This window comes from Brassica rapa, chromosome A06 (assembly GCF_000309985.2).
Source record: "Brassica rapa cultivar Chiifu-401-42 chromosome A06, CAAS_Brap_v3.01, whole genome shotgun sequence".
NCBI lineage: Eukaryota > Viridiplantae > Streptophyta > Magnoliopsida > Brassicales > Brassicaceae > Brassica > Brassica rapa.
The window spans coordinates 25,155,296-25,165,959 of NC_024800.2; the positions used below are offsets into that span (position 1 = coordinate 25,155,296).

General features: G+C 38.7%; 2 protein-coding genes across 3 annotated transcripts; one reads left to right on the top strand and one right to left on the bottom strand.

Moving 5' to 3' along the window:
- Positions 1 to 816: 816 nt before the first annotated feature.
- Positions 817 to 8,438, bottom strand: LOC103875229. Its single transcript, XM_009153725.3, has 19 exons — positions 7,610 to 8,438; positions 6,715 to 7,079; positions 6,221 to 6,466; positions 5,805 to 5,995; positions 5,559 to 5,730; positions 5,274 to 5,411; positions 5,027 to 5,198; positions 4,584 to 4,720; positions 4,308 to 4,484; positions 4,005 to 4,115; positions 3,786 to 3,905; positions 3,518 to 3,674; positions 3,118 to 3,278; positions 2,941 to 3,027; positions 2,375 to 2,703; positions 2,207 to 2,288; positions 1,915 to 2,054; positions 1,538 to 1,760; positions 817 to 1,433 (listed from the first exon to the last, which is right to left on the bottom strand). The coding sequence occupies exons 2-19, from the start codon at positions 7,033 to 7,035 to the stop codon at positions 1,113 to 1,115; spliced, it is 3,285 nt and encodes a 1,094-aa protein (XP_009151973.1). The 5' UTR covers positions 7,036 to 7,079; positions 7,610 to 8,438; the 3' UTR covers positions 817 to 1,112.
- A 249-nt stretch (positions 8,439 to 8,687) lies between these two features.
- Positions 8,688 to 10,602, top strand: LOC103875230 (plant UBX domain-containing protein 1). 2 transcript variants are annotated; one of them, XM_009153726.3, is made up of 7 exons: positions 8,688 to 8,899; positions 9,058 to 9,157; positions 9,255 to 9,326; positions 9,406 to 9,473; positions 9,558 to 9,687; positions 9,762 to 9,866; positions 10,227 to 10,602. In XM_009153726.3, exons 1-7 carry the CDS (start codon positions 8,798 to 8,800, stop codon positions 10,421 to 10,423), a joined length of 774 nt encoding a protein of 257 aa, XP_009151974.1. In that variant the 5' UTR covers positions 8,688 to 8,797; the 3' UTR covers positions 10,424 to 10,602. The 2 variants fall into 2 exon arrangements, with proteins under 2 accessions (XP_009151974.1, XP_018514939.1); XM_018659423.2 differs by having other exon boundaries at positions 8,709 to 8,899; positions 9,064 to 9,157.
- The last annotated feature ends 62 nt before the right edge of the window (positions 10,603 to 10,664 follow it).

Sequence of the window (10,664 nt, forward strand, 5' to 3'; positions counted from 1 at the left end):
TCTGTTCATATCTGTATATATAAACTATGTAGGATATATTTATTTCGTAAATTATTATTGTTTAAAACTGGAATATTTGTTTAATGACAGAAACATCTTGGACTTTTATTTTCTTGTCTTATCTTTAAACTGTTATACAATTTCTGTATTTTTCTATAAAAAAAATCTTTTGGATAATTTGATCGAGATAGCCTTTGACTTCCCCATCAGTGCCCGCAACCATGAACTATATGAATCGCTTTCAAAACTTCCAAAAAATATTTCCCAATAAGCAATAGACGACCCTTTCATTTCCAAAACAAAGTTGACATTTATTTCTTCATTTCCAAAACAAACGTGAAAGCAAAATCTAACCAAGAATCTCTTTCTTGATCAAGCCGGCAAACAGAATGATAGGACAAAAGTTTAATAAATATTTTTCATACATCTGTCACAGAAAATGGTTTATAGTTCTCTCTATATAAACAAACCACTCTCCATCAATCTAATTCTACAGCACCAAAAAAAAAACAAATACAAAACAATGAAGAATATCTTTGTTCGGATGACTTTGGCTTGTCTTGTGTTAGCATTGATGATTGCCATGGTCTCGGCTCAATACGACTACGACAGCGCAAAGACTCCAAACTCTGCCGTCACTGTTGCCACTGATATCTTTATCAGCTTGGCCATAGCCGCTGTGGCTCTGCTGGCCAGTTTCATCTACCGAGTTCACTTTTGTTGTTTGTGTTTTTCATTCTTTTGATTGTTTTCTTTGTGTCGTAAGAGCTTAATGTGATTATACTTGATGAATCTGTTACTGTTTTGGACTTTTAATGAAAAACAGACATGTCAAGTCGTTTATTGACAACTAGATGTAATTTTTTTCAAAATTCATGAACCTGGATTTGAGTCAAAACACATTAAGCGATACAAACACAACAACACGTGAAATAAAAACGTTACAAACTCAACGAACACACAATACTCTTCTTGGAGAAGTTTGAAACCGCAACAAAACTTTCCCGGCTTAAAAATCCCTACGCAACCCACCTGGCCTTTAGGGGTTGGGTCGCTGTTTTGGATCAGTGAAGACCCGAGGGCTGAATTTTTCTATAATTCAACTGCAAAGCTCAGTTTCTGTGTATCCTGCTTTTGGTACGGAAACGAAGGTCGTTTTTGTTCACCTGTGAGATCTTAAGAGTCAAGGAGATGTAGCCTAACGCAGCAATGGCGTAGAACACTTTGTATGGAGCCAAGTCTAGTCCAGAGAAGAAGCAGCAGTAGCCGGCAAGGAAATACATGTGATGGGGACCGAGTTTGTGTCCCAAGAGAGATGGGAAAGAGCGAAGGATGCTTGACTCTGGTCTCGAGTTCAGTACTCCGTGGAAGATAACGCCAACACAGAGAGCCGAGTCAGCAAACCATGGGAAACTTTGTCCCGTTCCAATCCTCTACAAAGATAGATGCCATTAGAACCACTTTCACTAGTTTAATTAGAGTCAATAAGCTTCCGAATCTAATAATTATGTACTAAGAACGTGGAAGGAGTGAGTACCTGGAACCAAGCGGCAAGAGAGGGCACAAACATCAAAGCAGCAAGGAGATGCAATATTAGTAAGCCGTGCCTGTGGTTGAAGATGTCTGCTTGGGTCTCCACAAATGATTTTTCAGACAAGTCTACTGATAAAGATTCCTGTCTGCTTGAAGGATGTCGAGTCTTACGCTCAGCTTCATTTTTCTGATCGACTGACTCCTTTCTCTTCGATGCCATCATAATACTTTCATGAAACAAAAGATGAAAACGACCATCAGCTACTCTTTCCTCTCATTGACTTTAGGTTCTTTGCAGGTAAAATTATTATCGTTTGCGTAATTTTGTAGGATCTTCATATCTCACATAACAAGAGTTGACAAGACAGAAAGTTTGCTTACCAGCACATTGAGTTATGGCAGCAAAGGGCATGAGAGGCGAGGAGTACAAAAAGACCCAACGCCGGATGAACAAAGGTCACCAAGGTAACCGCGGCTAGTGTCATTACGATTGTGGTGTTGAGCTTTAGAATGCGGATTGCCTGCATGAAGAAACAGAATCTCACTAACTCAGCCAACAGAAGATACTAAGTGCAAATGTTTTTCATGTTAAGCAATGAGTCGTAGAGATTTGAATCCTAGCATGCAGTTATGATTATGGCTTTAGGTTAATGATAGAAGCGAAAAAGCAAACCTTTAAACAGACGAAACTGGAAGCAAGTATAGAGAACCAACGAAGAAAAGCAAAAGAATAGTTTCTTTCCAAAGCTTGGCACCTGCATTGACACTTATCCAGTTACTTCTTAACAGAGTTGAGTAGTTTTACATCAAACCAAATATATGATGAAAGCCAAGCACTTACCTATATTTAACAGTGGTGTGGACGAGGGCCAACGCTTGTAAGACAAATTTGGAGACAATAATTAACACACTGATGAAGGCATTGGCCAACAAATAACAAATCAACGAGACCATTGTGAAGCTTGTGAGGGGAGGAATTGGTTGAGCCATTACGAAGGAGAAGAACAACGAACTCAAAAGAGGGATTGCAGCTAGAATCAGAAATGGGGATGGCATTTCCAAGTTGTACTCTACAGCAGAGAGCAATGGTGGCACAGATAAATTCTGGTCCCACTGATTAGCTTGCCGCATGAGAGCATACAATATAACGGCAAACGAGAAGCCAACTATCTGCAATATCACATGTTGTGAAGAAAGGTTCAATAACTCGTAAATCATAGAGCTACCTCGTATCCAAAAAAAAACAAAAGGTTATCCAGTTTAGAGAGGTAAGTCTTGCGGAGAGATAAACCCATGAATACACTCACACACACGTGCGTAGTGATAGTACTATGCAGCAAGCTATTATAACATGCATGATTAATATACTGTGAATGCATATATCTGATGCCTTAGATGTAAAGCTACCTGAGGACCATATAGAAGTACAAATCTGCTGGACATGGCAGGAGCAGAGACATGAACGCTTGCAGTATATGAGCAATGAGGGTCAACCTGCAGAAGGCCCAGGAAATAGAAAGAACGTTTGAGTTGTATGTTTCAGTAAGGATAACAGAGATTCGCTTTGTGCAAGAGACTTCTGACCAGTAGCATAACAGTAGTTTTCTCAGGACTCTGAGAACTCCAAAGAGCTGGTGAAGAATCAATAGTTATTATCTCACTGTAGAGATTTGGAAACACATGAAGTCCAGAAGCAGAATCCCAGGCAAGGGCAACAGGTGGGAAGCAACGCAATTTGCAAAGCTCTGAAAAATGAACAATGTCTGCTGAGAAAATAGTTAAAAAGAGCTAACAAAGATCATATTTCTAATAAGAAAGGTGGATGTCATTAGTGATAAATTTACAAACTGAAGACTAATGCATTAATCGAACAGAACTGGAAATCACGGAAGAGAGTGCTTAGATGATTAACAGCCAAAACTATGATCGAGTAACTACCAAAAGAAAGATCTCTTGGATTGAAGAGAGGGATTTGAATTCTTACTATCCTTGTCCAAGTCTCCTGTCTCGCCATCTGGTAGACCAGAAGTTTTAATTCCACATCCAGTAGTTTTCAGTGACAGTGTTATAGGCAATAGACCTAAGCTGATAGCAAACGATAGATTGTAAGCTAAAGGATGGTCCTCCTTCAGAAATATTTCCTGCAGAAAATTAGTCCATAGCTGAAATCAGTTAACCAACTGTTTCACTAGCGTAATTTCAAAATACTGAAGATTAAAAGGAAGAGTGTGGCCACTTTTAAGAATGACAACCTTTGCCCAGTAAGTGGATAAGAGCATTGATTGAGATGAGACCTCCATGGCCCCTTCATTAGGGTTAAAGAACTGCCCCACTGCCATAGAAACCGCCACAGGAGGTCTACCGGATACTGCCTGTGGGATAGAAGATCTCATTTTAGTTACACGCTTATATTCATCTGAAAACTGCTAAAATTTGAAAGAAAGCAAAGGTATATAGAAGTGAGTAATTACTTCGCGAGGCGCAACTGAGATAGTCAAGAATCTGAATCCGTGCATGTCTTCAGGCTCTAGCTTCAGCACTGCAGATGGGGGAGCTTGCTCGGTTTGACTCCCTGGCTCCGACTAACAAACATATACATAAAGGAAGAAGTAGTTAATGAAAATACTAATCTTGAATTTTTTTCCTCTGAAAATGTGAGGACAACGTGCGCATAGGAAACAAATGTCGAGTGTGTGCTACTGGAAACAGATCCAGCATTGTTGTAACTGATCCCATAAAATTACGCTGGCATATGAGAATATAGTATATATCACCTGTTTTGGTGCAGGGCCTGCTGGAATGAGAACCATCTTTGACGTAACTTCGAGAACCCTTTCACAAACAGGTAAATTTGAATTTGATTTCTCCTTCTCAGGCCATAGATGGAGTCTTACTCCAGAACAAGGCGCCAGATTTGTAACAAAGATAAAGTGGTTCTTTCCATTTGATCCCTATAGTACAGAAGATATGTCATGGGATATTAATACAGACATCTTAAGCGATATACAAGTCTATAATAGCATCACTAACTGAATTCTATCTGCACAGACCAACAATTCTATGTCCAACCAACGCCTTCTCCCGTCCATTGCCAAAATTGTAACAGTACTTGTTTGTATGTAAAGATCCCTATCGAGAGCATCATCCCTCCAATCCATGGGACATGACGAAGTTTGTGATTCAGAGCCTGCAAAGATAGACAGCACAATATTATGGTCATGCAAAAGAATAACATGTCGGCCCAAGACATATCACCTAGTGAAATTGTTCTCATAATTACAAATTGCCTCAAAAATTGGTACACCAATAAGATACCTCCAGCTTTGTCTATGTGTAATTGTGTTACTTGACAATGTAATTTGATAGAGGCTAATAGCCTTCAAGACCAGACAAGCTTATAACTTCAATGCAAAGTCTAACTCCTTTCTTTGAGAACTTCTGTTTTGAGAAACCAAGATATGCATATGTTTAGGGAAGAGATGGTTTTAAATACCCTTTGAGGCTAACATGGGCAACTCATTAGAAATTTTCATAGGCGTCACTCCATTGAAGCTTTGTGCTAATGCACTTTGAAGCATTCTGGTCAATATCCAAAGCCTCTTCTGAGTATCGGAAAATGGCTGACCAGTTTTTGAGTCAACCAAACTAAGAAGCGTATGTGAAACCTACATGAAATACGAATATTCAAATTCATTGAAAATGGCATCTTCCCGCTAACAAATTAGGCAACTTTTACCTACTTGAACAACCAGTTGATTACACCACAGAATAGCTTGATGTTCCATTGACAGCCACACATTTTTCATACTTGTACTACTTATCATAAAGCCGTGACTTGCAGGGACAATGCCATCAAGTGACTCTAACTTTGATCGCACCTAAAGCCAAAGGAAAAATCTAAAGCCTTAAGAAAGCAACCAAATCTCATCCCATAAGGACTAAAATACAATCAAAGAAAACACCAGGGCATAAAGAACGGAGGAAGCAACATGCCAATTCCAAAATAGTTGTGGAAATTTTCATACCTGATAATCATTGTAGCCACCAGCAATGGATACAACAACAACTCCAGAAAGTAATGGGTCAGATACGTAACTTCCTCCAGGGGATGTTTGTACTTCATAACCTTTTTTCCATTCTTGGTTCACTCGAGCAAAGTAATGCCCCAAGGATGGCTGCAATGCCAGAGGAGGTGATCTGGATGAAATTAGATACATAAACAAACCATGTATTTTGGCGAGTAAAACTTGTTAAGCATGAAGATAACTTACTGGTGCGGACTTGAGAGTGTTAGAATGGTTTGCACAGCTGATTTCCTCAAACGAGGATGGACTGCAGCAGCTCTGGCAACAAAACCACCCATAGAGTGGCCAACCAATATTACATTACGAGGTAAGTTACTGGAGGCGGCAGCACCTTCTCTTTCTCTGGTATCATGAGATTCCTTATATTGATCTAAGATCTGAATAAAACAAGTCGATACAAATAAGGGATAAAATAGAGATAAAGTCACTCGGAAACAAGACTTAAAGCAGTATGTTCCGTTATCTTATTGCTTTGTGAAAAGAAGTTCCCACATGTGAAAGCATACTTGTGCTCAGCAATTGACAGTCTAAACAACATGGTTCTATTTTTTTTAGTTAAGCATGTCATGAAGAGAATGAAGAAAACCAATCAAAAGTCCTACCCTGTGAATGGCATATACGACATATTCAGTGTGCTCCTCAAGTATGCGACCATCCATTGCAGAATGTTCACCTTCAAGATCCACCGCAAACCAGTCTAGTCTGTTGCTGTACTGACTAGACAAATCATATTCTACAGACTCTGTATCTTCTCCTTCCCCACGGAATAGAGAAGCTTCCTGGTAGAATGTGCGCTCAAATGGGCCTCCCTGGTATGCTCTATCAGATTCTGCTGCCACAGACCTGACCTGCACGAACACCATAAGAAACAAGGCCTATAAGGAGCCTGGTATATGAAACCTGGAGATAAATTCCCAACAAAAGCAAGAAATTTCAAATTACTCCGGAGTTCAGGAAACCACATGAAAAGCTGCTAGTTAAGGAACTCTCTTAACAATTTGTTTTTCTAATACCTAATCCTTTTATAGTATATAAAGATTAATATACATGATATGTTATTAGTTACAAACACAAGAAAGAGAACGATGATACTCACCTGCTTGTAGCTACCGGCGTTGCCCGGAATGAAAAGAACCGGAACTCCGCTAAGTTTACTGATGTGTTCCTTAAAATCAATCTTCCTCCACCCTTCATGGTAAAGATAGAGCCCATATCTCCCAGGAGGAGTTGCACCGTCGGTCACAGAGATAGGAATGTAAGTAGGATACATGTAAGTCATAGTGCAACCATTCTTTATAGGTTTTAGCAGACCAAACAAAGCGGCAAGCCCAATCCATGCAGCTAAAATAACAACGCCAACTATCCTCAGCCTTGGTCGAACGCCTTGACTGCTCATAACAGATCTTACACCACGCATCTCAACCTCTTATATATATATCTGCTTGTAAGCATGCCAAGTCCCTTTCCAAAAAAATCACACAGCTATATTTAGATTAAGAAAGAAAAAAAAAACATTCAGAATCTTTCATAATAAGGAAAAAAATCATACAAAACTTGCAAGATTTGACTTCTTTTGGAAAATTCTTTTGACAGTGACTCTTATCAAAAACAAAGATAGGTACTAAAACGAGTATGCACTGACGCAGACAAGTGAAGAACCCATAAACAGTAAGTTTCAATGTGCAGTAGTAACACTAAACAGAGCAAAAAACAATAAAACATAATAATAAACACAGATAAAATGGGAATCAAATGAAACTATGCAATTACGAAAATGAAGCTTAAAATAGTAATAACAAAATGTAGCAGAAGTGAAGAAGAGTAATAAATAACACATGGAGCCATCAAAGCGCATAAAAAGGGAATATTTTTACAGCAGGATCTCGCCTTTAATACAAAATCCGTGAGCTTGATTCAGTAATATAAAGCTTTTTTTTTTTGCTCGGAATCCGAGCGGGCGTGATTCGGAGATGATGAGTGAGAGAACTAACCGGGTCAAGAAGATGGTGAGGGAAACTGCGAGATGTCCGGTGAAAAATTGAACCGCCGGTTAAGATGGGATCGAAGTACGGTGCAACGGAGTTTAGATCTTTTCACTGAAATCGAGGAGAGCTAATAACACGGAGATCCTACGGTAATCGGGTCCGGGTTCGGATAACTAATTACGAGTCGGGTTAAACGCTAATTAGTGGGCCGTATTTGGACAATGGGCCCAAGTTTACCAACTAATAATCGACGTACATATATTTACAGTTCAGTTTTTTGACTCAAGAAATTACCAGTTATACAATCTACATCTTTTTTTTTTTTTTTAACACAAAACCAGTTATACAATCTACATCAACTATGAATAACGACGTAAGTAGCGACCACTGACCAGTGAGAGGGGAATCACGGTAATCTAATAGTTACGCACGGTAATCTAATAGTTAAGGTTTAAATGTTTTTACACTCAGATTTTGCAAATTACAAAAAAAAAATTTATAAGAAATTTTTAATATGGTAGGACGGTTCAAGTAATGCAGTTAGATGTAAATCTTATAAGGTAGGTTGTGTTAAGCTAGATGGGATTCTAACCTAAAACCAATTGGTGCTAAGTAGAGTGACTCATCCATCTTATATATATTGCTAAGGATCTCTTCCAATATCCGATATGGGACATTTATCCCTAATAGGTTGTATTATCGGTTGTCAAATCGTCTATATAATTTTTCTCATAATTGTAATGCCATAATAAATCAGCGTTAAAAAAAAAACAAATGAGATAAGAGATTATCTACAAATAACAAAACTTAGAGGTTAACTTGAAATCTCATGAAAGAATACTCTGATTAGGCGTGGGACGGATCCAGATATCCGGGAAATTTAGGATATCAGGATTCGTAGTTAGTTTCTAGATATCTGTCTCGATATTCTATTATCTGCTGGATATCCGAATCCGTAAAATAATTAAAAATAATATTTTTTAGAAAAATACTAATTTTTTTAATATAATACATCAATTAAATATTTATATAAGATTTATAAATTTCAGTAAATAAAATAAAGTAAAATGTTAGTGTGGTTTTACTAATAAACCCCTAAAAGCTACAACCCTCCCCTTTCCACAGAGATGTGGTTATTGTGTAGAGGCGGTGGCAAAACAAGTAAAGAATAATAAAGTCGAACCAACCGGTCTGATGTTCGTTGATGACCCAACGCTACTGACATCGAAGCGGAGACGACTCTCGATCAACGATTCCATGGAAGCTTCTTCTTCTTCTTCTTCATCATCTCAGGAGGTAATCTTCTCCCTCATTCACTATTAAGCTTCTTCTCCATTTCCTTCGCTAGCTCGATCTGTAACTGAATCTGTCCGCGTTTTCAAGCGTATCGGTTTCTTCTTCGCTAGGGTTGTATCGAATTGGAAGTTTTGATTGATTGATTTCGTAAAAAGCAGGGTAAGGTTGCTGGTGGTATACGAGAGAAATATGGGAGAGAGATTCGCGTTTTCGAGACTTCGAGCATTTCTCAGAGGCCAAGTCAAGCTTCTGTTGCTCGTAAGTTGACGGAGATGAGATGGATCTCTCTGATTCTTGCTTAGTCTTTCTATTGATTCCCTCTGGATTTGTGTGTTTTGTGATTTGGATTGGACAGAAGAGGAGTCTGATGAGTTCTACGAGCTCACACCCACAGATTACTACCGTCTTGTAGCATCTAAGAAAGAAGGTAATCTGATGAGTTTGTATTCTTGAATCTCTATCTTGGTTGTTTACTTAACTTGTGAAATTGCATTCTTCTGCAAAAGATAAATCTTTGAAGACAAGAAAGCTCCGTGAAGCAGAAGAAGCTGCTCGTCGAGCTAAGCTGACTAAGGTTCTTATTCACTATTTACCTTGTTTCCTGCTTTTGAAACTAGTGTTATCTCACTGAACGTTTTTGTTAATTGATTGTTACTAGGCTGTGATCCGGGTTCGTTTTCCTGATAACCACACATTGGAGGCGACATTTCATCCTTCAGAAAAGATACAGTGTTTGATTGATCTTGTTAAAAGAGCACTTGCGCAGCCGGATATTCCCTTCTACTTGTGTATCTTTCCACCCCTCGATTTCAAACTTTACAATAATAAGCGTAGAAGAAACCTGACAATGTACTTTTTGCAGACACAACTCCTCCCAAGAAGCAGCTCAAGGATTTCTCACAAGACTTCTACTCTGCTGGGTTCATTCCTGGAGCTATTGTCTACTTTGCAAACGAGCAACCAAAAGGTTAGTTTGTGTCACTACCTTCGCATGATGCTATAGAGTTCTTCTTATGTATGGGCCAACTTGTAATATGTATTTGCGTACAAGTGAGATTTGGGTAGGAAACCGAAAACTATCCAACTGGAATTTTTCGAAATAGCTTGCAAAGCTAGCATAGAATTAGGTCGACCAGAAGTTAAGGATTGCGATGAATACAATAATCTTAGAAGGTTGGTTAAGTTGGGTGTGTCTGATAGATTTTAAGTTGGTCTATTTATCTTCTTGTCCGAATTGAGCTTTATTTACTACTTGAATTGAAAAGAATGATGAGAAGAGAGCTTGAGCTCTGGACTTAACTTGTAAAAACACTAATGTTACTTGCAGATGATAGTGCAAGTTCAACACCTTATCTTAATGAAGAGATCTTGTCCCTGAAAGATGTAGAGGTCATGACCAAAGCAGAGGAACCGGTTGAGCCATCTTCAGAGCCAGCCGAGAGCGATACTGGTACTGTACCAGTTGACCAAGAGCCTAAACCCGCGGAGAAGAAGAGCTCAAAGCCTAAGTGGTTTAAAATGTGATTGAACATCAATCGTTTGATACAGAGGATGTTACCTTTGAATTGAAACGTGACAGTTAGTGTGACAGTAACAAAAATCTTATTGTGTCGGTTATGGCTTATATATACCGTATGGCTTGTTTGGATTTCCTCAGGCCTAAAAGTGATGTTCATCCACAGTTTGATATATCATCTCGTGCTAGAGTAGACACTATCTAGAAAAGTAAAATGAATGAGTAATGCTACGTCATATGACTTTTTAG

Coding starts and splice junctions, on each gene's coding strand:
- LOC103875229 (XM_009153725.3), bottom strand. CDS start 7,035: ATGCGTGGTGTAAGATCTGTTATGAGCAGTCAAGGCGTTCGACCAAGG. Junction 5,412..5,558: donor GTGGCTACAATGATTATCAG/GTATGAAAATTT, acceptor CTTTGGCTTTAG/GTGCGATCAAAGTTAGAGTC. Junction 4,116..4,307: donor CAGGCCCTGCACCAAAACAG/GTGATATATACT, acceptor TATGTTTGTTAG/TCGGAGCCAGGGAGTCAAAC.
- LOC103875230 (XM_009153726.3), top strand. CDS start 8,798: ATGTTCGTTGATGACCCAACGCTACTGACATCGAAGCGGAGACGACTC. Junction 8,900..9,057: donor CTTCTTCATCATCTCAGGAG/GTAATCTTCTCC, acceptor CGTAAAAAGCAG/GGTAAGGTTGCTGGTGGTAT. Junction 9,327..9,405: donor TGTAGCATCTAAGAAAGAAG/GTAATCTGATGA, acceptor CTTCTGCAAAAG/ATAAATCTTTGAAGACAAGA.